The sequence below is a fragment of the Nannobrachium achirus genome (genome assembly GCF_963921795.1).
Source record: "Nannobrachium achirus genome assembly, chromosome: 7".
Classification (NCBI taxonomy): domain Eukaryota; kingdom Metazoa; phylum Chordata; class Actinopteri; order Myctophiformes; family Myctophidae; genus Nannobrachium; species Nannobrachium achirus.
Window position 1 is genome coordinate 7,304,728 of NC_137816.1, and position 27,488 is coordinate 7,332,215.

The 27,488-nt window shown below is 42.7% G+C and overlaps 1 protein-coding gene across 1 annotated transcript in view; it reads left to right on the forward strand.

Annotated features, from left to right (window-relative positions):
• The window catches only part of efl1 (elongation factor like GTPase 1), a 168,283-nt gene that overhangs the window by 131,038 nt on the left and 9,757 nt on the right, over nucleotides 1-27,488 (forward strand). Inside the window, exons 18-23 of the mRNA XM_080729556.1 lie at nucleotides 4,458-4,599; nucleotides 6,966-7,092; nucleotides 10,855-11,059; nucleotides 14,752-14,970; nucleotides 15,664-15,995; nucleotides 20,500-20,684. Of these exons, the coding sequence (XP_080585682.1) occupies nucleotides 4,458-4,599; nucleotides 6,966-7,092; nucleotides 10,855-11,059; nucleotides 14,752-14,970; nucleotides 15,664-15,995; nucleotides 20,500-20,684 (1,210 nt within the window). The remainder of the gene's footprint in view (nucleotides 1-4,457; nucleotides 4,600-6,965; nucleotides 7,093-10,854; nucleotides 11,060-14,751; nucleotides 14,971-15,663; nucleotides 15,996-20,499; nucleotides 20,685-27,488) is intronic.

Sequence of the window (27,488 nt, forward strand, 5' to 3'; positions counted from 1 at the left end):
ATATATTTATACCAAAGTGAGTTGTGTACGGACAGCAACTGAAAAGTGTCAACAAACGAAATGACTGCTTGTAGCCTTTCAGGGGCGTCAATTGGGTATGGCAGGGGTATGCAGCTGCCATACCCTGGGTCCAGGGGGAGAATAAAAGTTACTTTTAAATATAAATCCATGAATGTCTCTTTGTCTATCTGCGCTGGTTATTATGTTGTTAAATTACAGTAAAATAACTACAAATGCAAAATGTTACGTAATTATAAATATATTCTCCACACTTGTATTCTCCCCAGCTTGACAAAATGGTATATTACCAGGTTCCGCAGGTCAGCTGCACAAGTGCAATGCATTATTGTTAATTGTGGCACATTTACTAACATGCTAAGTTTAGCTGCACTTGAAAAACCATTCCAGGCTGCCATATCCAGCCCAAGAAACCGTAGAAACCTGGGTAAAAAAAAACTGAAAATACTAGTTTTTTTTTCAGACATTGTGAAAATAGCCGATCTACATGCTCACAACGCCTCGCAGCACGAGGCGTTGTAAGCATGTAGATCGGCTATTTTCACAATAGAACCGTGTTATCCAAAATGTAATGCCTCTTTTCCATGAGGACTCCCATCTTTGCCGTACCCTAGCTTTTGCTGAACTGACGCCACTGTAGCCTTTGTGCCTGTGTTTACATGGAAAGGCATAAGTAAGCATAAGTATGCTCATGATGAGTTAGTTTGCCCTGGGTTGACGTCGATGGTTGTTGTCTCTTCATGCTTTGGACCAGATGCCAAATTGGCTACAGAGCTGTCGTCAGAGTGTCTGTGTAAACAATGTTGCAGAGCAGCCATGTGTTGTCCTGGGATGACACAGTCTTATCCCCGGGACAAGTCCTGTTCACGCAAGCTTTTCACGAGGTAAAGTCCCCTGTAGTCCATGTGCCAGACAGGTTGTCGGTATCAAAAAGGTGGCAAAGGTTACCATGCATTTTTGAAAAGCTCTATATCTGTAGATTATATTTTGGTATGATAACCCTTTCTTAGACACAGCTAAATTGGTGTTATCAGCCTCTAGAGTTGGTGTCCCATTAACATTACATTACAGGAAAAAAGGTAAAAAAATTAATCTGCTTTTAGTAGCATAAGAGGGGTCAAACTAGGGGGTTTTCATGATGCCGAATCCATTGCAAGCATCTGTTTTGCACAAAAAACATTCCTTGGGCTATAAATGGCCTCAGAAGACGATGCATGTATGGGTGTGCATTCATGTTAGTCGGAGGCCTTAGGGTTTTATTTCTCATGCTAATCAGTCTAAAAGTGCCAAATTTTGCACAGATGTAGCCCAGGGCATGCTCTAATGATTTAGCTAGGGCGCCCGAGTCGGTGACTTTCAGGCTCCAGAAAACATCCACAAAACTCTGAAAATTGATGACTCATCACTTTTCATCACTAAACCATTGTTTTTCTGGAGCAGTGGCGACCCCGAAGGTCACCGACTCGGGCGCCCTATAGAGCATGCCCTGGGCTACATCTGTGCAAAATTTGGCGCTTTTAGACTGATTAGCACGAGAAATAAAACCCTAAGGCCTCTGACTAACATGAATGCACTTGCACACCCATACATGCATCGTTTTCTGAGGCCATTTATAGTCCAAGGAATGTTTTTTGTGCAAAACAAATGCTTGCAATGGATTCGGCATCATGACAAACCTCTAGTTTGACCCCTCTTATGCTACTAAAAGCAGATTATTCTTTTGCTTTTTTTCCCTGTAATGTAAAGTTAATGGGACACCAACTCCAGCGGCTGATAACACCAATTTAGCTGTGTCTAAGAAAGGGTTATCATACCAAAATATACTCTACAGATATAGAGCTTTTCAAAAATGCATGGTAACCTTTGCCACCTTTTTGATACCGACAACCCGTCTGGCCCATGGACTACTGTGTTCCATGTGCTTACATGTTATACTCTCGGATGGATACATTAACCCATTTAGGCCTAGAATTATTGAATGCTTTAACCAGTTGAAAAATAGCAGATATACAAGCTCACAGCACGGCACCGAGTGCCGCGCTGCGAGCTTGTAAATCTGCTATTTTTCAATAGTTAAAGCATAATGATACACAATAATGTGTACCCGTTCTGAATGGGTTTAATGGATATATTAATTATTATTTTTCCTGTACACGGCTCGGCTACTATTGCCTCCATTCGCTGAGAAGATCGTCTCTCTCTTCACATAAATAAACTCCCAATGAGGCTGCATGAACAAAAACGATTCTTCATGTGTTTACTTTGTGGTATGTTTTGCAACAGTAGTTGCCCAACAACTAGGTTATATACAGTATGTGAGTAGTATTGGACTGAATTTCCACTGTATTTTGGTTGCGTTACTACTGGACTGAATTTCCACAGTATTTTGGTTGTGTTACTACTGGACTGAATTTGCACTGTATTTTGGTTGTGTTACTACTTAGTGTGGATATTGTCCAGCCGTTTCCTGTGTGGTTTATAAAGATGTTAATGTCCTCGAGACAGATTTAAAGCAGAGATGGAGCAGTGGCATGACTTATGTGAGGTGGAATATGTTACAGAATGTTTGGCTCAACATGGTTCCTCTAATGTCAATTTTATTCAACATATAAATGGCTCTTAAAACTCCCTCACTCCGCTTTCTGGGATGGTTTATCTTGTTTTTCCTTGCCAGGTTATAACCATAGCCAAGGACCCCTTAGTTGAGAGAGAGATGAAGCAGGGACCCCCACAACCTTTTCATAGATTCCATATAGTTTCATTGTTTAACAGCACAATCATCAGTGTGTTTTGGATTCATGACAATTTGTGTTTTCAGATATTTAACCACTTGAACTGTCAATACTTAATAAACTTGACCTTTCACTCTGTACTTAGTCTGCTCTTTTCCCCCTCTACACAAAACCTCTTTGCCAAAAATAGCTGATCTACAAGCTCACAAGCTGTGAGCTTGTAGATCTGCTATTTTTGGCTAAAGTTCTCAGAATATGGACGCTAGGGTTCAAGTGTTTATTATACAAAAGCGATTAAAAAAGTTTCTATCACTTCAAGATTTGGAGGACCCCCTGTAGTAACTCTGAGGACCCCCTAGGGGTCCCAGACCCCTGTTGAAGACCCCTGTTCTACTGTGTAGTATTTCTCGGCTATTCTCTATTCTTTTCTGTATTTAGTTTAGTATATTATGCTAACATGGTCATAACATTACGTGTTGAGTGCTGTCTATGTTTTTGACGAGTCAACTTTTGAGGAGATCTTGTACAGCCTCCTCAGAGTTATTTCCCAGTGGTAATGTTTTATAGGACCGGTATGTATCCATAGTACCATACACATGTATCCAATACACACATGTATCCAATCTTTGTGATTAGCGGTAGCATAGCACCATAGTTTCACATGCACATTTCAACACAACGTCCCTGCAGTGATCTAAGATCCATTAGCTCACTTTACTTTACAACAGCTTTACTTTTTTTTTTTAATTTTGAATCATCACGTTTCTTTTGGTCCCTAAAAATGACATGAGGGGCGTTTCAGTGGAGGTTTTGGGAAATGTTTTAACTGTACCCAGGCTAATTTATTTCCAAAGTTGATTTGTTGACATCTTGGCCTTATTTTGTCCGCCAGGCCAAATGCATGGACTGTTTCTTGTGTGTGTGTGTGTGTCTGTCTGTCTTTCTTTCTTTCTTTCTTTCTTTCTTTCTTTCTTTTGTGGAAAGAATAGTAAAGCAGAGCCCAAAGGCTATTATTTAATACATAAAGCATTGGCTCTCAACTGGCGCACAGAGATCCCATTATTGAGCGGTGCAAACCGCTCCTACATCTGGCTTTGACTGTTTGTGCGTATGAATGTCCAGCAAAGATTGCCATTGGCCAAGTTCGCGGGACACTTTTAAATCACTTCACACTGGGTGTGATTTGTATACGGTTAGGGTTAGGTAGTAGAATACTTGCATCTATATAGCTATAGTACATAGACGGTGAAGGAATTCTGGACTAAATAACATACCATATCGGACCAAATCATGTGTAACACAACTAATGTAGGTCTTTAGGTCTATTCCTCTATCATTCCTTTTTTAAATAGTCACTTGCACCAGCAGAGCGTGCAAGTATTGCGTTCGGTGGCGTATCTGTCGCGTATTAGTCTGTGTTTACGCCCATAGCCAATCAGGGTTCAGAATTCCTGGTGATGACGGCGCACAAGAAGGCCATATATGGCCACGAGTGCACAAGGGGCAAGTTAGCCAGTCTAGTTTGGAAAATAAATCTATTTCAACAGGGTAAATACTTCCATTGTTGTTCATGCTGCTAGATGAAATGGAGGAACTGTGAGCACCGTTTCATACCAACAACAGCTTTACTTTTGCGTGTGTGTGTGTGTGCGTGTGCGTGTGCGCGCGTGTGTGTGTGTGTGCGTGTGTGCGTGTGCGTGTGCGAAGGTTTGCTAAGATAGAGATCAGTGCATCAGAACCCATCATTCCCTTCAGAGAGACGGTGGTGCGTCCTCCAAAGGTGGACATGGTCAACGAGGACCTTGGCAAACAGCACAAGGTGGCTGTTGGTCTTCAACCGGTGACTGCGGTGAGAGCAACACACAGACACAGTTCCACATGATTTTTATAGCGCTTTTCTCGGTGCTCAACGTCGCTTTACAGGACAAAATAAAACTTTACTGGACACAGACTAAGACAACTTTATTAGGAAAAACTAGTTAAAGGGGAAGACCACCCATTTTCAATATTGAACTATGTCATTAATATACCTTAGAGGAGTTGTGTGGAAATAAAAAAAAAGTCCCCCCCCCCTTCTGTGTTGCCTAGAACTGGAGGATTGATTTTGGGGTTTGTATTGTAAAGTACAATGTGTGATGTCATCAAGTTGTAATTTACAATACAAACCCCAAAATCAATCCTCCAGTTCTAGGCAACACAGAAGAGGGGGAACTTTTTTTCTATTTCCACACAACTCCTCTAAGGTATATTAATGACATATTTCAATATTGAAAATGGGTGGTCTTCCCCTTTAACACATTGAGTGATTAAAAAAAATATTTAATCGCCAGTGCCAGGGTTTTTTCATCATCTTTTTTTATTTGTATTATTCATTTCCGAGGCTCCATGACCGCAGCCCCGGTCCAAATGTAATAGTGTGCGTGAGATTGAGGCCAGTGGTATAAAGTAACTAAAGTAAATGTACTCAAGTACTGTACTTAAAGCTGATATAAGTAGTTTTCTGCTCACATAAGCAGATCTTCTGGCTATTGCTTATTATCTTTATGTAAATGTATGTCTAAATGTATTTTATTATATTCAGACTGCTAACAATGCTCCCTAAAAGAATTTAGTCTCAGTGACGCGTGATTATGGATCCCACTGGGAAAGATGGATAACCACGCCCGACTCATTTTTGAAGCTTGTGATTGGCTGAACCGGATTTAGGGAGCGCTCCGTTGTAGTCAGGCAGAGGTGCACCAAAACCTAAACCTATCCTTAACCCTAACCCTAACCTTAACCCTAACCGTCCATAACCTCAGTAAAACTAACGCTGGTGAATGCTAACCTGGTGAAATGCTAACCTGCCAACGCTGGTGAGTAACTAACCTACCGACGCTGGTGAAAACGAGCGCTATATACCGTTTCCATCCATCTTCTCCAGTGGGATTCATAATCAGGCCTCAGTGACCTCTTCTAGGGGCCGCAGGCTGCCTTCAAATCTGTGCTAAGCTCTGTCACTAGCAGCTGATTGGTGCTTGTACTGTCCGACCGGGGCTCAAATGATTGACAGACAGGTCTAACCAATCCGAACGACATGACGCGTTGTGAGCTTGCTTGATCTGCTATTTTCAAAAGATTTGCATACACTTGAAAACTTGTGAAATGGGACATTCTGCATAATGAGTACGTCTACTTTTGGTATTCTTTGGTACATTTTGATACCAATACTTTTACTCAGGTACATTTTGAGTTCTGGACTTTTACTTGTAACAGAGTATGGTGCCCTCCACACTAGGCGCGGTCACCGCCTCCTAGCAATTCATTTTCAATGAGAGGCGGGCGGCTTTTTCGGCCGCGCAGCGAAGTTTTGGGGCTGCGAGGCGAGCGGGCGCGGTCCTGTGAAATCCACCGCGAGCGTGCTCGTTTGTGCATGCGTACGCGGGCGGTGAGAGATGGATTGTGTTCATCTTTGTGAAATACCGCGCGGCGTTTACTCACTGAGCGAGTGTGTTTGTGTCTCACCGCGGTGCGGCCACCTCTGATCCTAGCGGCAGCCCGGACGGCAACCGCGCCTAGCGTGGAGGGCACCTATTTCTACATTGCAGTATTGCTACTTTTATTTAAAGCAGAAATAAGCAGTTTTCTGCTGACAAAAGCAGGAATCATGCAATTGCTTATTTAAAAAAAAATGTATTGTATTTTATTCAGGCGGTTAACAATGCTTCCTAAAGAAATGTTGTGTGTGTGACACTTCCTGGGGCTACAATCTGGCTCCAAAACTATAATTTTTATCTGTGAGAATTTCTGTCATTGGTCGATTAAACTGGGGTGCCCATCCAAAATAACAGACCAATCAGGACCGCCGCTTGTTCTTGTTCAGATTGGTTGACCTGTCTGTCAATCCTTTTAGCCCCGGTCGGCTGGTTCATGCACCAATGAGCTGCTAATGACAGAGCTTCTTACAGATAAAATAATAGTTTTGGAGGTAGACTGCGGCTCCTAGAAGCGCCACAGATACTAGATTTTTTTAGGGAGCATTGTTAGCCGCCTGAATATAATAAAATAAAAATATGCAATTGCATGATTCCTGCTTATGTCAGCAGAAAACTGCTTATTTCTGCTTTAAGTAAAGAATGTGAGTACCTTTCCCACCACTGGGCAGGACTTAAGGATGCTGTCAAGCATGGTGAAAATAGTTGTAAAATATGTGTGTACACATTTGTGTCGTACTAGGTGAAAGAGGAGACATCTCAAGGCCGTTTGTCTGACACACTCCATCTGGACCCCAGTGGTCTGGTGACCCTTACTACCCCCAACAGACTGGCCACTGTGGGGGTCCGCGCCATCCCCCTGCCTGAGGGTAAGACTGGGATACACACACACACACACACACACACAGGCCAGGACAAGGCAATATGTTCCGTATTTAGATTTTAGCTTTTGTTAAACATTTTGTGTCAAATAAAACCATGATATACCTCATTCTCTCTATCCTTCTGGTCCACCTCAGTATTTTAGATTGTTAATGGATGTTCTGCAGTCGAATGTCATTAGTAAAGAAGCAAGCTGTAGCAACCTTGTCTGATCTCAGACTACTGCATGATAGTCTTGTGTCGCCAGACAACTATTCCACAGCAAGCTATATATGCTTAGCTGATAGATAATGATGATGATGATGACTGTAAAGACGAAACAGAATAAGAAGGGAATATCTTCAGAAATAGTGTCATATCCTGGAATAAATTCCTTACCAAAATATTTATTCTCCAATGTGTTTGTAAAGGTGTCTAGTAACACATCCCACAAAGACTGAAATTCAATTTCCCTAGGAGAATCAGTTACAGCTGATGGAAGTTGGAGTCCCATTAAATTAACTATACAGGATAAAACACACCAAAATAAATATGCTTTAAGTAGCATGTGAGGGGTCAAACTAGAGGTTTTTAATGATTCTGAATCCATTGCAAGCATTTGTTTTGCACGGAAAACATTCCTTGGGGTCAAGGCGGCACCCACAAAACTTTGAAGTGATGACTCATCAATAAACAATAATAAATTGTATGGGGGCTGTTTCTAGCCCAAGGAATGTTTTTTTGTGCAAAACAAATGCTTGCAATGGATTCAGAATCATTAAAAACGCCTAGTTTGACCCCTCACATGCTACTTAAAGCATATTTATTTTGGTGTGTTTTATCCTGTATAGTTAATTTAATGTGACTCTAAAATTCATCAGCTGTAACAGATTCTCCTAGGGTAACTGAATTTCAGTCTTTGTGGGATGTGTTACTAGACACCTTTACAAACACATTGGTGAATAAATGTTTTGGTAAGGAATTTATTCCAAGACTTATTAAGATATTCCCTTCTTAGAAGTGGGGAAGAGGCTTCAAATCCGCTTTATATTTTACTCAGGATCAGAGCTTCAGTGTCCCAGAACCGGAAGCATTTGAACATTGTGGGAGGCAGCAGTCTGTCCACGCGAGACTAACCGCATGGTTAACACATCCCCCAGATCCTAACCCTAATCTTAACCAGACCAAACCCATGCTTAACACTTTGCTAGCCGAAATAGAATGGCTGTTGATAGATTAGCCGTGAAATTTCTATTATTGTATTATGATCTGAGACATAATATTATGTTTATAAACATGAGCCCGCCGCCCCTCCTTCTTGGATGGCGCCGTTGTTTTTTCTTTTTTTTCAATCCCCAGGTCGTTAGCTCACCGTGATTATCTGGATCTCCATTGAGATAGAGTGGCAGTTTTGAACGAGGCATCTTCTCCCCGTGTGTTTCGCGTGCGCGATCCGTTCACGTAAATCTCGGCTCAAATAATCCACGTGTAACTCAAGAGTAGATATGAGCATTTTCGCTCGCATAGCCCCCAGCACTCCTGCTGTACTAGCACTAACGTATAAACAGAAAATGGACGGCAGCTGGGAAGCCTCTGGAAGGAATGGACCTGACGTCACTTCTGCTTCATGTCAGACGAGCCATGCGCTATCGATGGACGAGTGGTGACTAGGGAAGGTTGGACGATCGCCGATTTTCGGATAAAAAACATTTATTTCGTTTTTAATGACCCAGTACGGTAAAAGACGGCGCGGCTGAGACATCCTTGCTCAGATGTCCGGTATATTCCGGTTTTAATATTAACTCATTCTGTGCGAAAACCGAATAATCTCGGTTCTTTTTTCCATTCCAATACTAATTTTTTAATCTATTTCGCTTACCCTGAGCTGCTAGTAGCGACGTGGGTGGTCCTGGCTCCTCCACCGCTTCCCAACGAGCCATTCTACTTGTACCGATGATTTATTCCATTGAAAATGGTTTAGAAAAAAGTTTAGAGCCCCCCCAAAAAACGCTGTTTCAGCAAGACGTATTAAGGATTACAAGAACCGACATTTTTCGGTTCCTTTAGTAAAATGAATTAAATAATCGGAGGCATCAACGGAAGCCCCGGTCGAATTTTCCATCCAAGCACAAGGCCGCGATTCTGTTTACACGGCCCGTAATGGGAAAAAAAGGCCGCGCCACGCCGCCCACTCCAATAGAAAAACACATCTTTACAGCGGATTTTCTCCGGATCGGTCTTCTAAAAAATTACATAGCCGATTGCTAACTGAAAGCTAACTTCCTCCGGCTCGCTAGCATAGCACTCATTCGAGTGAAAAGCCAAGCCAGTTCAGGCTGGCGACCCGGATGTGATAGTGAATGCCTACGGGAGAATGGCTGGCACTCTAGCGGCACCTAGCGGCGCCCGGCAGTTATTGTGTTAAGGGGCTCCCCGTGGCTTGCAAAGTGTTGAACATAAAGTCCTGATGAAATGGTGTTTCCAGTCTGTGTCTAACTTCCGCATCTTGACATGTTTCTGAGTGAAACAGGATAGGAACATAACAATGAGAGGATTTGGAGTTCAAAAGTGGGCTTATCATTTCAAACATCATTATTATTGTTCAACAGCAATTCTCCATAAGTTAAGGAAAAACATAATAATGTATAGATACATCCATTTCTGCATCATGCGCTGTAAAAAAAAATCACACCCGTGTGAACTGAGCGGTGGTTTACCACCCCCCCCCCCCTTCCCCCCTGTGTGTGTGTGTGTGTGTGTGTGTGTGTGTGTGCGTGTGTGTGTGTGTGCCTGGTCTGGCCTGGCCTGAACAACAGCGCCCCTCCCTTAACATGTGTGGTCATAAAAGGTACTGCAGGCCTGCAGGCTACATACAGACACACACGCACACACACACGCACACACACACACACGCATACACACACGGCCACGTATAGGAGACGGTGTAACCACCGCTCAAAAAACATTTCCATATCCACACATTGGACAACATATAAGCCGATACCAATGCTATCAAGCTGGTGAACATAGTTAATACAAGTAAAACGCCGTAAGGGAGAGAAGTGACCGCAGGTCGTGTCCACTTAACTAAACGGAATGTATTAAACCACATCAAACCTTTGCCTAAACTGTAGCCTAGAATTATTGAATGCTTTAACTAGTGAAAAATAGCAGATATACAAGCTCACAGCGTGGCACAGAGTGCCGCGCTGCAAGCTTGTAGATCTGCTATTTTTGAAAAAGTCGTGAAAATGTGTGCAAATCTTTGACTATATGTATTTTCAAAGCGAACGTTTGTAACTAAAATTTTGCTTCTGGGTGGTCCCTGGAACTAAATATTTTGAGATGCGGGTCCGTGGCCAAATGCATATCATTTTGGGGGTCCTTCACATGAAAAGGTTTTAGAACCACTGACATAGTAGTCTCTCAAGAACAGACTAACTGAGCTCCATTTAAGTGAAAAGGACCTTTTCTTTGACGATGGCTGGCCAGATTGCTGACACAGAAACATAGGTTTTTCAAAAAGTCTTTGGAGGATTCAAAAGACACTTATAGAATCGGGTCATTTTCACGATTTTTCAAAAATAGCAGATCTACAAGCTCGCAGCGCGGCACTCGGTGCCGCGCTGCGAGCTTGTATATCTGCTATTTTTCAATAGTCAAAGCATAAAATAATGATACACAATAATGTGTACCCGTTCTAAATGGGTTAATGAAACCCAGTCTTCGACTTCTATCAATGTGATCTTTTGGTTTTTTGCCTGTTTAAGAGGTGACCAATCTGTTGGAAGGCAGTTCAGAGCTGGTTCGGACCTTGGAGCACGTCAACCTGTCGCTGAGGGAGGGGAGGACCATGGACGTGAGCCCCAGGACCCTGGAGGCCATCGCAGGGCTCAAAGCCCAGCTGGAGAGCCTACTGCAAGGGAGGAAGTGGAGGAACGCTGTGGAGCGCATATGGGCCTTCGGACCACGCGGGTATGAAGCTGTCGCTAACTTTATTTTTTAGCGGTCCATTTTCTACAGCAGTGTTTCTCAAACTTTTATATTTGAAGGTCTCCATTTGTACATTTGTGTTAGAGTTACTGACTATAGCCCCTTTTCCACTGGCCCAACACCACACCACACCACTCCACTCCACACCACACCGCCCACTTGTGCCAGGTTTTCCACTACAAGGACCTGGGTAGAGTGGTGTGAAAGTGGTACTAAACGTGGTACTAAAAAGTATCCAATCTAGAGTAGGTCTGAGTTAGGCCAAACAGGGCCAAACACTTCATAATGACTTATCACTCATTGACTTTTCATTTAGACCACCAGGATATAGTTGTAATTCATGATAATAGATTATGTTGTGTTATAACCACTATTATAATCTATTATAGTGTATTATAATTATCATAGTAATACATTATAGTTTATTATAATTTAGGATAGTTGTAATACAAATTTATATTGTATTATAATCACAGTTAACTCATTTAATGCCACCCTTTCACCACTAGAGGGGGCCCAGTGTGCCACAGACAATCCCATAGAGATATGCTGGTATATGCAGAAGCCCTGCAGCCATGACTTGCCTAAACACTTTCCTTTGTGCATGTACAGGAAGAGGATGAAGTTAGCTTGAAGTTAGCTATTGGCTACCAAGCATTTTAAAAGCCTTATTTTCGTCAACTTAGCCATGATTAAACCTTGCACACCTCATGCATGGGAAAAAAACAGAGAAGAATGAGCTCTAAAAAATCCAATGCAATCCTGGATTGCATTGTTGTGGGTTTGTGCAGTTTGTTCACAGCTTTCAAACAAAAAAATCCGATTGGAAATCCGTTCAGGCATTCTTGAGATAATAGCCATTATGTTTTACACTGTTGTGAGCTTGGAGGTCTGCTACCTGAGTTGTATGGGGGTTGTATGGGGGTTAAACATGCAAAATCGCGATTGAAATCATGTTCACTAGTTTTGATGGGGTCCAAAAAAAAATTTTCAAAAAAAAATGTTAAAAATTTTTTTTTTTTTTTTTTTTTTTTTTTTTTGAATCACGTGTATATACGTGATTGGCACTGTGGGATGCGCTAATATATCACGTGTATACACGTGATTGGCACAGAATGAGTTAAAAGGGTCAATTTGTTTTTTACCGATAGGGGTACTTTTGTGTAATGGAAAATGTAGATATTTGTATGCGGTGCGGTGTGGTGTGGTGTGATGTAGTGTGGTGTGGTGTGGTGCTAAAGCTGCAGTCGAAAAGGGGCTTTTCAAGAGTCAATTTAGACCCTCATAAAGGAACCCACAGAGTCCCTGGAATCCACTTTGAGAACCACTGTTCTACAGTAGTGGTCTATTTAGCTTCATGTTTCATGATTTTCATGGCGTATTTTCTTTTTTAATTTCCATTTCTGCTAAGCACCAAGCTATATATGATTTTGATTTATATTGGGATAGATTTGCACGACTTTAACTCTCAAATACCTGGAACGCGCCCGAGTCGCGTTAGATTTGAACCACTTTAACCATCATTTTATGCATAAACTATTGAAAAATAGCAGATATACAAGCTCACAGCGTGGCACCGAGTGCCGCGCTGCGAGCTTGTAGATCTGCTATTTTTGAAAAATCATGAAAATGTGTGCTAAGTCTTTGAATATCTTTGACCCGATCTTTGACCCGACTTCTAAATCCTTCTTCAAAATCATGCTGTTCTCAAACTTTTTCATGTCAAGGACCCCCAAAATTACAGGTATTTGGCCACGGACCCCCATCTCAAAATATGTTGTTCCAGGGACCACCCAGAAGCAAATATTAAAGTTACAAATGTTAGCTTTTAAGTAGATATATTCAAAGACTTGCAAAAAAAAATCATGATTTTTCAAAAATAGCAGATCTACAAGCTCGCAGCGCGGCACCCGGTGCCGCGCTGTGAGCTTGTATATCTGCTATTTTTCAATAGTTAAAGCAGTCAATAATCGTAGGCCTAAATGGGTTAAAGGCGAAACGGAAGTGGGGAGGAGGCTTCACATTAGAGCTCTTCACGGGTTCAAAAAAAATTAAACGAAATCAAAATGGACCGTCAAATTTCTTCCGATTCCGACCTGTTCCGAAATAATAGTCAAATGACAAAACCAAACCCGAGTGGCCCCGTAACGGTCTCGTCCCGATCCGCCCTGTTTCCGACTTTCTTTCTTTTTTTACAGATCCGTTGCGTAACGTAAGCCGTGAAATTTGTCCCGAAATCCGATTATTTCCAAGATTCCGACAGACCCGACCATTTTATGATTATTAAAGTGCGTGCCTCTGCCTTTCATGTGCCGAGGTCCACTACTCACTCACTGCAGCCGTGCGCTGTCTCAGTGATTGACAGGGCACTGTCAGAAGTCAGAGCGGAGGTGCAAACTTTAGTGTGGCTTATTATTTATTGTGGCTTATTATTGTCCAATGCTACTGGTTGCCATGGAATCTATGATATTAAAATCGAAAAACAAAAGCCAGGGAGAAAGGAATGCTTTAGGCCTTAGGCCAGGGTTCCCCAATAGGCGGCCCGCGGGCCATTTGCGGCCCGCGGGTGGCTACTGTCTGGCCCACACCAACCCCAGTAATAATGGTGGTATAAGAGCAGCAACAACACTAGTATATCGTCGTTGTCGGGTTGGAAATCTTGTATCTCCAAATTTGTTCGTTCTTTCGCAAATCATACAAGGCCGCCGCACAAAAGTAGTGAAAACAGCAGATCTACAAGCACACAACGCCTCGCGGTGCAAGGCGTTGTGTGCTTGTAGATCGGCTGTTTTCACTAGTTTAAATAATTTTTTAAACGATAAATGCAAAACGAACGGTTTTGGACATAGAAGATTTTCACCCGACAACGACGATATCTGAACTGTCGCTATAGTAGCGGGAACGCCGCCGTCGCCCCCTGCAATGTTGTGGCCCTCAGCTTGGTACCCTAGAGATAATTCGGCCCGTGGGGAAAACTAATTGGGGAACCCTGCCTTGGGCTATCCAGAGGTAAGTCATTTTCAGGTTGTTTGTCATGATGATTATACGCTGGTGCTTTCTAATCAGCCTGGCACGCATCACGCATGAATTGCGCTTTTTAGTTTTTCTTCCTTTTTTCGTTGCTAATCTGATCCTAGACCAGCCAAATCATCACACCAGTTACACAGCCATTCATGTCGCTGGCTCCTAGGTCAGCCTGAATCATTACACAAGTTAAGCAGCACTTCAGTTGAGTTCATTTATTGCGTTTCTCTCCTCTACTGATCAGTGCATGCAGCTGCAGCAGCACACGCCAGCGTGCGCACACACACACACACACACATTGATTGATCGCTTTATTAACACTTTGCAAAAAAAGCACAAAGTACACACACGTCACACACACACACTCGGGTAATACACATAATGATAGACAGCCCCGTGTTACGAGGTAAATGCATCCGATTCCGACCCATGCACCAAGTGATTATGACAAAACAGTGTCCAAAACCCGTACAGGTCTCTCAGGTATTCGGGTAATTTCGGAATCGGGGGCCCCGTGAAGAGCTCTACTTCACATCTGTTTTTTTCACATGTTCATAATCAGAGTTAAATTATGATTATTTTGGGGGTCGTGGCCTGAAAAGGTTGAGAACCACTGCTTTAAATGACGTGGCTGCTCTTGTGGTGTCCAGGTGTGGCCCCAACATCCTGCTGAATAGCGTGGAGGGCTACCAGAGGCCGTCGCTGTGGCAGTGTCTGGACAGAGAGGCCGGCGGCCGGGCCTCCCCCTCCTCCTCCTCCTCCTCCCTCCGAGACGCCGACAACAGCGTGGTCAGCGGCTTCCAGCTGGCCACCCGCTCGGGCCCCATGTGTGAGGAGCCCCTGATGGGAGTCTGCTTCTCAGTGGAGAGGTGTGTGCTGGAATTCAGATCAATCAATAATCATGAGAAACAGAGGAGACAAGACAATTATATTAGGTGGTGGGGGTGGTCAAGTTTATGTAACATGATATCATGGACAGAAGTACATTTTAAAGGAGTAGTTCACCCTCAAAATGACTTTTATTCTATTGATTAGTCACGCCATGGAGACTAGAGTTCAATAATATTTTTAGTTTTTTGTCGCATTCCTAAGACAAAAATTTGATTCAAGTAAAATTACCCCCATGATTCCGGATGGGGACCCGTTTCGAAACGGGTCCCCATCCGGAACGAATGGGGGTAAATTTATTGTTATCACATTTTTGTCTTAGGAATGCGACAAAAAACTAAAAATATTATTGAACTCTAGTCTCCATGGCGTGACTAATCAATAGAAAAAAAGTCATTTTGGGCAGTGGTAAAGTAGTTCTGCCAAGAAGAATGGTCCGACACTAGAGTTATACTGTGTGGCTTCAAGGCCTCTGGAACGAGCTGTACCATAACAAGATAGGCTTTACCAAAACAATAGTTACTGCAATGAGGCCTACTGAAGTCCTCTCTACTCCTAACTATCAAAGTATTAGTATCATCATACAGACCTAGATATTAATATAATCAATGAACACATGATCCACTCTATAACGTCACACATAATCAATCATGATAACCTCTAATCTACGACAGGTGGGACATGAAGTCCTCCTCGGGCCCTCCTCCTCAGCACCAGGACTCTACGGAGGAAGACTACACGTCCCATGATGCCGAGCCAAAGAACGAGGGGGAAGAGAGCGAGGGAGAGGGCAAGGTTTCTCCCCAGGCGGAGGAGGGCACGGCGGCAGGGGAGAACCCGGCCAGGCGCAGGCCGGAGCCGGGGTCTGTGGACTGCTACGGTCCTGTGTCCGGACAGCTGATAGCCGCCATGAAGGAGGCGTGTCGCCACGCCTTCCAGGCCAGGCCCCAGAGGCTCATGGCCGCCATGTACACCTGTGAGATCATGGCTACTGCTGAGGTGCTGGGTAAGAGTCAACCAAGTGCTCGTTTTGTCGGCTAAATCAATGACGAAAAATGATCGTCGACTTAAAGGACAACTTTAGTTTTTTTACAACAAGGGTTCATATTTTAGATTGTAATTAAAGAACATGAAAGATGAGTGTTAAAATTATTCCATTCACTTCTTTCTATTGTTTTAGAGATTCTTATTTCAGTGGCATGCGTACAAGTGGCTAAATATGTCATTTTACACAGAATAAGCCCATTCCCAAGATACAACGCAACCTTTCATGGTTGGATGTGACTTATGGGGGCTAGAAGTGTTACTGAAAATAGCAATAAAGAAACTGCTGGCTTATTGTGTCTATACATATTTAGCCACTTGTACGCATGCCCCCATGCGTACGCATGCCCCACATTTTAGCACGGTAAACGCGATAAAACAATAGAACGAAGCAGATGAAAACATTTTAACACTCACTTTTTCTTTTCTCTAATTACAATCTAAAATATGAACCCTTGTTGTAAAAAAACAAAGTTGTCCTTTAACACAATGTTACTCTGCTGGAGAATACGGGGTTGTTTACCCATCTAAAATAGAGATTCTGAAATTACACTTAAAGCTATACTGTGTAAGTTGCTCAACTAGTGGTCAGTAGCGGTATAGCAAACCGCGGTCGCGTCTGCTTTTTTCGGCCGTTTTTCGCCGCGGACCGGGCCTTCAGACCCCCACGTCCGCCTCGCCCGCCTCGCCACGCATCTCGTGTCCCTCTGCGGACCGGCGTTGGAGAGTTACAGGCTAAACTTCTAGACCAGCGTAAACAAAGCTGTTGAAGCAAGCTATTTCCTGAAGAGACGCAAGATGCACTGTGATTGGCCGGTAGTGTATCACGTGTCTATGATCCGCAATGTGATTGGCCAACGTATACACAATGTATACGGATGATGCAGATGACGTAATTTTGCTGCGAAATCCCGCCCCTGTCAAGGCTAAGTAGAAAACATAAAGAAAAGGCTTTTGGGGCTGAAATAAACGGAGTGGGGGTTCTAAAACTTTAGCGATTTAATAGTTAGGACAATTTTAAGATATGTTTTATAAAAAAAGTTACATAGTATAACTTTAACAACTCAAATGAACTTGTTTTACTGAAGGTTACAGTTCTGTTTCCAGTGTCTTAGGGCAGCGGTATTTTTTTGGAGTGCCCAACGTAAGAAATAGAATAAAACATAAATGCTGTTCTGCTCACAATTAGTTAGCCGCATGGCTGCATTTTGAGCAAACAGTGTGCTGTACATTTACTTGTATTGTAACAGAGTATTTCTACATTGCTTACTTTTTAAATAAAAAAATGTGAGTGCTTTTTCCACCACTAACGACCTGTCACTACAGTGTACTATTCGACAACAGGTTTGCTGACCAACACTTAACCAACGCTGTTGTCGGTTTGGGTGTTCCTCTATATGCCACTAGCATATCATCGTTGTCGGGTGGAAACCTCGTATGTCCAAGACCGTTCGTTTTGTATTTATCATTTTAAAAACTAGAAGCGTCTAGTCGGCGACCTGGCCAACTCGGAACAATGTAAATAGGGAATGAATGCCCCACCCTTTAATGCAAACCCCATTATACCTGTTTTCATAGGACCCGTTTTGACCATCTGTCTGCCTCTACGAATGTGAAACTCGGAGATACGAGATTTCTGCCCGACAGTGACGATATCCTGCACATCCTTGTTATTTGCAGAAATAAATTAATAAAACCGTGAAGCATTATTTTAATGTTATCCATTGTCTACTCCGGTCCCACCCCCCCAACAAAGTTTACCCAGAGAGCATGGCCTCCCAAAATGTCTAAACCAAAAGGGCTCATTTCAGTGGCAGTGCAAATGGTTGCCCGACACCAGCCCCACTTCCACCATTCACCCTCCACTAATGCTCCAAAAACAACAACCCGAAATCGTCCGTGCTCTGAAAGCTATTAAGATGAAAATGAGGCTTGAAATGCCGTTTAGCATGTTGGTAAACAATATCTCCAGGCTTGTTAGCAGCCGCAGGGGCTCGTTAGTTAGACAAAGTGCTTTGTCAGCCGAAACGGAGCATACTGATAAAGAGAGTTATTGCCTGGCATTTTTCCCCAAATCCTTGGACTATTTGTGCCTCGCTATACCCCAGCCACCGGTTGGTGTATAGATAGACACGGATGCTGCTTTATTTTTTCTCCCCTGTCGAATTCATTGTTCAATATCGTTCAGGTCAAATTCAATCTTTTTCTAGTGGAAAAAAACAACAAAATCGAATTGACCTTGGTGGCAATGACAAAAGAAAAAAAAACTATTAGCGTTGTCTTACAACTACATTGTGTGCTGTTAGATTTTAGTACTGGAAAAGTATCTTTGTGTGCTTGTATCATCACATCCAAAATTGTTTCCCTTTCTCCCTCTCTCTCTCACACACACACACACACACACACACACACACACACACACACACACACACACACACACTATGGCTCCTATTGATTTACGTGAGAAGAGATATTTGCTGATCTATAGGGAGGGACTAACACGGTTAGCTTACAGATCCGCGCGGGTCCATTATGGACCTCTACGAGTTAAAGAAACATTGTGCCTTTTACTGTGTATAGATAGAACCGGTCAATAGGGCTATTAGATCATGTGTGCATAAACAGATATAATCAATGGTTTCTCCGTTAGATTGTGTCTAAATGGCGGGGGCTGTTTGCACTCTTTCCCCCAGCACTTTGGCTAATTGTCCTTTCGCCGCCATCCACACAGTGCATGTGTGTCAGTTTTGAGGCCTTGTACACAGCAATGGTTGTCAACCTTTTCTGTATCAGGGCCTCCTTGAAAATCCATAAAGTGTTTTTCGCAGCCCTCTCATCTGTCCACTTAACTCATTTGCTGCTCCAGACATGAAAGGGTTAAATGTCCAGCGTGCCGGCCGCCTGCTCCGTCCGCGGCCTGTCTCTTATTTTGAAGGCCGGAAGTAGATCGAGCTAACTGAACGAATTCCTACTTGACGGAGATTCACCCGGAAGTACTTGTGGTCCATATGTAAACAGGGGTGGAAGATGGATCCCTTTATACTTTTGCTATTTTAGCGAGAATCCAATGCCATCCTTGACATCAAAAGTGTTTTTTGGACGATAAAGATGAGAAAGACCGTTGGCTTCCATGTTATGGGATTATGGGCATAAAAGGGATTATATCCCAGATGATGCCCTGTTAGGAAAACCACACTAACAGAATCCATATATGGCCAAGATGGCTTTTCACCATTAGGTGTCTTACTTGTATTCTTTATCCCATGACAGTATGTGTGTGCTTAAGTTGCGTGCCCGTGCATGTGTGTGAGTTTGTACGTCTGTGTGTTACTCTGTCTGTATTCTATGCAGTGGTGGAAAAAGTATTGGCATGTACTTAAAGTAGTAATACAGCTCTGTTACAAGAAAATGGACAAAAAGAAAATGTTTTTTTTTCTTTTCTTTTTTTTCGCACGGACAAAACTGACGATTTAACTTTTTTAAAGAAAACAATGATTCTCTATGACCTCATGCAAACGGGCTCTGAATTTGCCATGCGGCAGGTGGCTGCGGCTGTGCGTTTTTTTCCAGATCGAACCCAGTTCGATTTGTGCGTCTTGTCGCATATGGTAAAAACTCATTATGACTCCTCTTCGGATCCACAGTGTGGATTCGGCACAGCCTTGCACACCAAATCCAATGCGTTTTAGTCATGCAGCAAACGGAAAGAAACGCAACGGTCCTGTGTGCAAAGCCCTTAAAGGACAACTTTGTTTTTTTACAACAAGGGTTCATATTTTAGATTGTAATTAGAGAAAAGAATAAGTGAGTGTTAAAATGTTTTCATTTGTTTCGTTCTATTGTTTTATCTCGTTTACCGTGCTAAAATGTGGGGCATGCGTACGCATGGGGGCATGCGTACAAGTGGCTAAATATGTCTTTTTAGACACAATAAGCCAGCAGTTTCTTTATTGCTATTTACAGTAACACTTCTAGCCCCCATAAGTCACATCCAACCATGAAAGGTTGCGTTGTATCTTGAGAATGGGCTTATTCTGTGTAAAATGACATATTTAGCCACTTGTACGCATGCCCCCAACCACTGAAATAAGAATCTCTAAAACAATAGAAAGAAGTAAATGAAATAATTTTAACACTCATCTTTTATATTCTTTCATTACAATCTAAAATATGAACCCTTGTTGTAAAAAAACTAAAGTTGTCCTTTAAGTACAGTACTTGAGAAAATGTGCTTAGTTTACACCATTGATTCTGTGTGTGTGTGTGTGTGTTTGTGTGTGTGTGTGTGTGTGTGTGTGTGTGTGTGTGTGTGTGTGTGTGTGTGTGTGTGTGTGTGTGTGTGTGTGTGTGTGTGTGTGTGTGTGTGTGTGTGTGTGTGTGTGTGTGTGTGTGTGCGTGCGCGCGCGCGCGCGCGTGCGTCGTGCATGCGTGCGTGCGTCGTGCGTGCATGTGTGTCATCCCACCAGGCCGGGTGTATGGCGTCCTTGGGAAGAGAGAGGGTCATGTGCTCCACGAGGAGATGAGGGAAGGGACAGACATGTTCCTCATCAAGGCTGTCCTCCCCGTGGCCGAGAGCTTCGGCTTCGCAGACGAGATCCGCAAGAGGACCAGCGGACTGGCCAGCCCACAGCTGGTGTTCAGCCACTGGGAGGTGAGAGGAACAGAGCAGCGGTTCTCACACTTTCAAATTCCACCCATTTAGGGCCTAGAATAATTTAATGCTTTAACCAGTGAAAAATGGCAGATATACAAGCTCACAGCGCGGCACCGAGTGCCGCGCTGCGAGCTTGTAGATCTGCTATTTTTGAAAAAGTCGTGAAAATGTGTGCAAATCGTTGTATACCGGTATATGTATTTTCAAAGCGAACGTTTGTAACTCAAATTTTGCTTCTGGGTGGTCCCTGGAACTAAATATTTTGAGATGGGGGTCCGTGGCCAAATAAATATCATTTTGAGGGTCCTTCACATGAAAACGTTTGAGAACCACTGACATAATAGTCTCTCAAGAACAGACTAACTGAGCTCCAGTTAAGTGAAAAGGACCTTTTCTTTGACGATGGCTGGCCAGATTGCTGACATAGAAACATAGGTTTTTCAAAAAATCTTAGAAGGATTCAAAAGACACTTATAGAATCGGGTCAAAATTCTAATTTTCACGATTTTTCAAAAATAGCAGATCTACAAGCTCGAGCTTGTATATCTGCTATTTTTCAATAGTTAAAGCATAAAATAATGATACACAATAATGTGTACCCGTTCTAAATAGAGGTGCACCGATACCGATATTGGATCGGTATTGGCCGCCGATATGAAGGTAATTAATGTTAATTAATTATATCGGATATCGACACAACGTCGCCGATCCAAGCCCCGATATAAATAAGAATAAGAATAATAAATATACAACATAATCACGCAATTGTAAGCCCATGAGGCCATGACCAAATGTTTTGCATATAATTATTAAATAAACATCCCAAAATCTTCTTATGGATCAAACTTCTTTTTTTGTCGCTCCTCCACCCTTGTCTTAACGAGACACGGCTTCGCTGCAGGCTGCACAGCAGGCACGTGCACAGACTGCACACAGACATCAAATGGGGCTTGAGCCCCTGCCCTTTTATCCGTCTGTAAAAATTGCCCTCTTCAGACCATGAATGCATTTTTTTTACTATGGTAAAAGAAATGCAAATGTCCCCTTTCCATACCATAACTCCATTCAAGAGAATTGTCCACCAAAATGCCTTTTAGAAATGTCAGCCCCTGCCTCTCTTTACATTCTCTGCACTCCCTGCTGCAGCCTGCACAGCAAGATGCTCTGGTCCTATTTATTATAACTCTATGCCTGACACTCAGTAAACATTAGCAGCCTACCGAATACAGATGGTGCTGATTACCTTTACATACGGATATATTCCATAATCCTGTGTCATTGTCGTCTCAAAAAAAGATGAAGGAGAAAGAAAAAAAGCATTGCGTGTCACCAGGCTTTCCTGCGTCCAGACGGTCAGAAGGAGTTTTACTTTCACTTTCATAGATAGAATGCAACAGCATTGCTGCTGTTGCAACTGCAAGCTATACAGAAAAAGCCATCCTATGAATGTCTCTTTATTTTAGCCAGTTTCAAAGGAGAATCACCTCCCGTTTCTCTGTTGTTGAAAGTCAGTTCACTTTGCTTGATGTCGTCGTGAGTCTCCACACGCTGGATTAATTAATGCATGTCCAGGTGAAGCTCGTTAAAAGTCGTTATAGTCTCCTCCGATAGTTTCACAAAGTACATTAAGCAACAGAAATGTATTAAGTCCCTATACAGAGGTTTTACCCATGGGTTTTACAAGCCATAACAACCGGAGCAGGGGCATGAGGTAATAATTTTGCCCTTAAATATTTGAAAGGACCAGACTAGAGAGTCAGACTAGGGGTAAATGTCTCACCTTGGAAATGCAACCTTATTTATTTGAGCTTTTAAGACAATCCTTTTGCATTAAGATACGATTTTGCTTGTTAAAACAATATTTATTCAATAATAATATTATTAACAATAATATTTGAAATAAATCATCTGAAATGTAGCCTACACATAATTTAAAAATAAAGGTTTTGCTATAATCATGCAGCTCTAACAGTGACACAGACATAGCAGCAATGGCACAACATTATGGAAACATATATACAGTAGTATATTACTTAAAGTGAATGATCAGCTGGCATCAATATTATATCCATAATTAGACTGGGTTATTTGAAGAATTTATATATAAAAAGAGTTGCCATTGCATTTTGCACTCAGTTGCACTGCATGCACTCTGTTATTTGAACTGAAGCTATCCTACAATTAATAAATGGCTTAAAGGTGAAGCTTTTTTTGCTATGTAGCCTACTGTAAATATCGGGTATCGTATCGGTTATCGGGAAATAGCCAAATTAATATATCGGATCAGATCGGAACAGAAAAAAACGGATCGGTGCACCTCTAGTTCTAAATGGGTTAACTCTGACATTGTACAAACTGGAACCAAATGGACCCGTCAGAGTTACAGACTTGTATATTTTATTTCTTCTAGAAATAGCTAATCTTTCACTCAGTAGGGGAAATGCCTGTCGCAAGTTGATGATGTCATAAATGTCATTTGTATGTCATGCATGTGCAAAAAAACAAAACACAAACACATTTGAAATATTGATTTGATGCTCATATTAACCATAGGAAGTATTAAGTTTGTTTTTATTTTCACATGCATGCCATTAATTCCATAGGGATAGATCACACTTGACATTTATGACATCATCAACTTGCGACGGGCATTTCCCCTATTGAGTGAAAGATTAGCTATTTCTAGAAGAAATAAAAAAAATGTAGGTGTTTTTAATTTTACATTGTAGTTATAGAGGACAATTATAATGTATTAAGGCATATTTGTCGTATTAGTCAGGGATCACTTTAAAAACGGAGCAATCCTGCAAACTTTGGATCTTAGCCAATCAGGATGGAATGTGAAAGATCCTGAAGACTCATTTCGTTTAATGACTATAGTTTACCGATTTGCATGATTTATGAACAAAATCTGTAGGAATAGTGTCTAAAAAGGTGTTTTTTACAAATCGGCCTCCTGGTGGCGCACCCAGGCCATGTGTTTGCACAGTTTCCCTGCCAGTGTGCCAATGGTGCCAGAGATTAGCTGTTCACGGACGGACGGACGGACGGACGGACAGACAGGGTGCAAAACATGGTGTCGGCCATGCCTTTCGGCCTGGCGGAGAGAATAACACATTTTATTTGTATTGCACTTTTCGTTCACAGGAAATCATGACAATAATGCTTTGGGAAACACAGGAACAGATTGCACGAGGTGCAACGAGGTGTAATGATCAGTCGGTTGGGTTTACCACTCGCACGTGACCTTTATTAAATTATGGACAATAAATGTGTTCTTTGACCGATGAAAAAATCATCTTGCCGGTCACGGAGGCCTGCACAAAGAAAATGCTTAGCGGAACGTCTTTAACAAGAAGTATTACTAGGACCACTACAGGAAATTGCAGATGAATGTCTCATATCCCAGAATTCGCTTTAATGACACTAATTCTGACTATCCCTATAAACAACTGGAGACATTATTGCCTATAAAGGTCCAGGCCATTATGCTAGGTTTTGCCTAGCCTTGTTTACCAAACAGTGGGATTCTCTTAGCTGGTTTCCACATTCTCCAGGGTTAGACGCCTTCTGAAGACACAGGCGCACACACGCTTTGTGTGCACACGCAGCAGCTAGTTGCGCTTACTTTCCTTACTTTCCGATCCTAGTGGCCTGCTAGTGAATTCCTGCTGCATTAACCCTGTCTACAGATCACATGCGTGCAGACACACACACACACACACACACACACACACACACACACACACTCTGTGCCAGACAGATCCCGGGGATTGGCTGTGGGTCAGTTAGGCTGTCTGGATAATGAGATGATTTCCTCCAGGGAGCCTGGCCTGATCAAAGCAGAGATAGACACCACATGTGCAGCGTTCTACCTTGGCCTCGGCTCCTCCCAGCACCCGACGTGCACACGCACACGCGCGTGCACGCCACGATGGCCTTACGTGCCATATGGCCCTTGTCAGTTGGGGTAACGGATGAGGCTGCCTGTGAGCCAAGGTACAGAGATATACAGTAGAACAGGGGTTCCCAAACCTTTTTGTCTCTATACAGTAGCAAATAGCAAATGACAGAATAGTGTAAACTTATCAATTCTTATGTCAAATCCTGTTCTTTTTTTAAACAACACTCTTACACTTTTTTCAATACTGTATCAAAGAATATTTTTTTTCTGTGGTACATAGCAAGCCAACTGTACTGTAAGCCAGGCACAAACTAAGGCATAATAACAACTCTTACCCTCTTTTCAAAATCAATAATTCATCAAAGTCAAGACCTAGTGTCTCATTGTGGATAGACTGTTCAAAGTCCCTGACTTTCTAACACACCATTCCACCAGCTTATATATTGAATGTGTCAATTCTTGTTTACCATTCCACCGGCTTATATATTGAATGTGTCAATTCTTGTTTTCACTAGAAACGTTGTTTCCACATTGTAACCAGTGGCAGAGACATGCATCTGTACGTAGCATTGTTGTTGTTAGCCCTTAGCACTGATTAGTGCTATGCTCTGTAGCAGCAAAGTAATGACACAGCACTCAACTAACTGCTCTCTTTGTCAATCGAAATCGCGGAGCTCTGCTCTGCAGCCCAATGGAGGCACGCTGGCAGCTGTGAGTGGGTGAGCCTTCCTACTGTAGCTGCCGCTGCCTGCATCTGCCTGACGTTAGACGTTGAACACGCAGAGACGTTGAAGACAGAATGGAGATTAAGTCGAGGGTGACCTCTGGTGGTCGAATCGCGATTCGTTTTTAAAAAAATCGATTTTCACCGTCCCCCAATAAAATCGATTTAAATCGATTTTTTCGTAAATCGTGACAGGCCTAGTCTAGTATGATGAAGCAAGGCTTTGCTTTACCAAAAGACGTACACATTTGAAACTTGGAGATACAAGGTTTCTGCCCGACAGTGCCAATATTTTAGTGATTATGTTGTGAGGAAAACGTTGAGATAATGGCCATTTTGGTTAGAACTGACTGAAAATAACTTCAAGTTCAAGTTTAAAACGTGTTCAATCAAGTGTCCAAATAAATTCCAAATATTACCAAATTATCTCGCGGCACCCCTGGACTGCCGTCGCGGCACCCCAGGGTGCCCCGTCACCCACTTTGAAAACCCCTGCCGTAGAAGATGGCGAGGTGACGATAGTATGAAATCGCTAACGGCGACAATATCAACATGCAGACTGCCGCCCTTTTGTTAATGTAATGGCCGAATGCACCACGATTATACCATCTCTCCCATAACAAACCCTTGTTTACACAGGCACGCGTGCGTGCGCACACGTGCACGCACAAGTGGTGACTACCATTACAGACACGCTGCCCCTCATTACGTGTCTCTCTCTGCGACCCAGTAGGTTCATTGCAAACACACACACACACCAGGGCATATTAACCAGCATACGCCGGTGACATGGAACAACCGAGAACCATAAATTGGCTAAAGTTCTTTTGGTTGTGTGTCGTTGCTCAAAAGGTGGAATAATTCAATTTCATGTCTAATTAGAAAAACTCTGACAGGACACCGCCGAGAGAGAGTTGTGCACGGAGCCGCGCACGTTGTAGAATCCTTTCAATACAGCCTTTGTATCTCAGGGAGAGAGAGACAGAGAGAGACCTCATTTGCACTCCACGCAGTCCAGGGACGTGCTGGCCATTGGGTTAAAGCGGGACAACTCCCGAACGGCTGGTTCATTCCCGGCCTGGACCATGGCCGGCCATTAGGAAAAAAAAAATACAAATAAAATGTTGGGCCTTCGTTCCATTTTGGGGGCTGGGCGGCCAACAAATTAAATCGTCACTGTCGGGCAGAAACCTCGTATCTCCAAGTTTCAAATTTGTACATTTTTTTTCCGCAAAGCAAAGCCCTGCTTCATCATACAAGGCCGTCGCACAAAAGTAGTGAAAACAGCAGATCTACAAGCACACAACGTTGTGTGCTTGTAGATCGGCTGTTTTCACTAGTTTAAATTCACTAGTTTAAATCATTTTTTTAATGATAAATACAAAACAAACGGTTTTGGACTTTTTCCACCCGACAACAACAAAATATAACTCATGTAATTGGCCCATTGGCTTGTCACTTGTCATCTGAAATGGCAAATCTTTGAGTAGCAGCAGCAGCGCTATAGAGAGAGATCTCTCTCTATAGCGCGCAATGAGGGCCTCTCCAACTCTTTTTCCCGGGCTGAATCAGGGGCCTAGCACGTCCCTGACGCAGTCAAATCCATAGTGATAATTTCACTCTGAAGAGTCTACAAATGGAACCAAATGCACAGCTCCATTGGTTCCATTGGTTTAACTTGTGAGTTAAATTATGACTAAGGATTTGACTGTGCGCCAGCCGAGAGGAGTATTTAAAAAAAGCTTTTGTATCTTGTTCTATCCCCATCTGCACTCCCCCCCCCCCCATACCCGGCTCTTGGTATGATCCAACCTGCTAGAATGGCGTGAATCAAAACAGCACCCCGGTTTCGACAATGGAACAAGGGGGGAGCGCTTGTTTTCGGTGGAGATGACGGAGGCATATTATAAACACAATCTGATCTAGCAATCATGACATAGGCTATTTATTATAATCACTAATTCACTATGAAGTGTCTTTAATTATAATTAAAGTAAACATAGTCAAATGACAAACAAGGACAAATTAAACTACTGTAAATGTAGGCCTATTATAACTACTAGAAGCTGGGCCGCCCTTCGGGCGGCCCAGCGTCTAGTCGGCGACCTGGCCAACTCGGAACAATGTAAATAGGGAATGAATGCCCCGCCCTTTAATGCAAACCCCATTATAC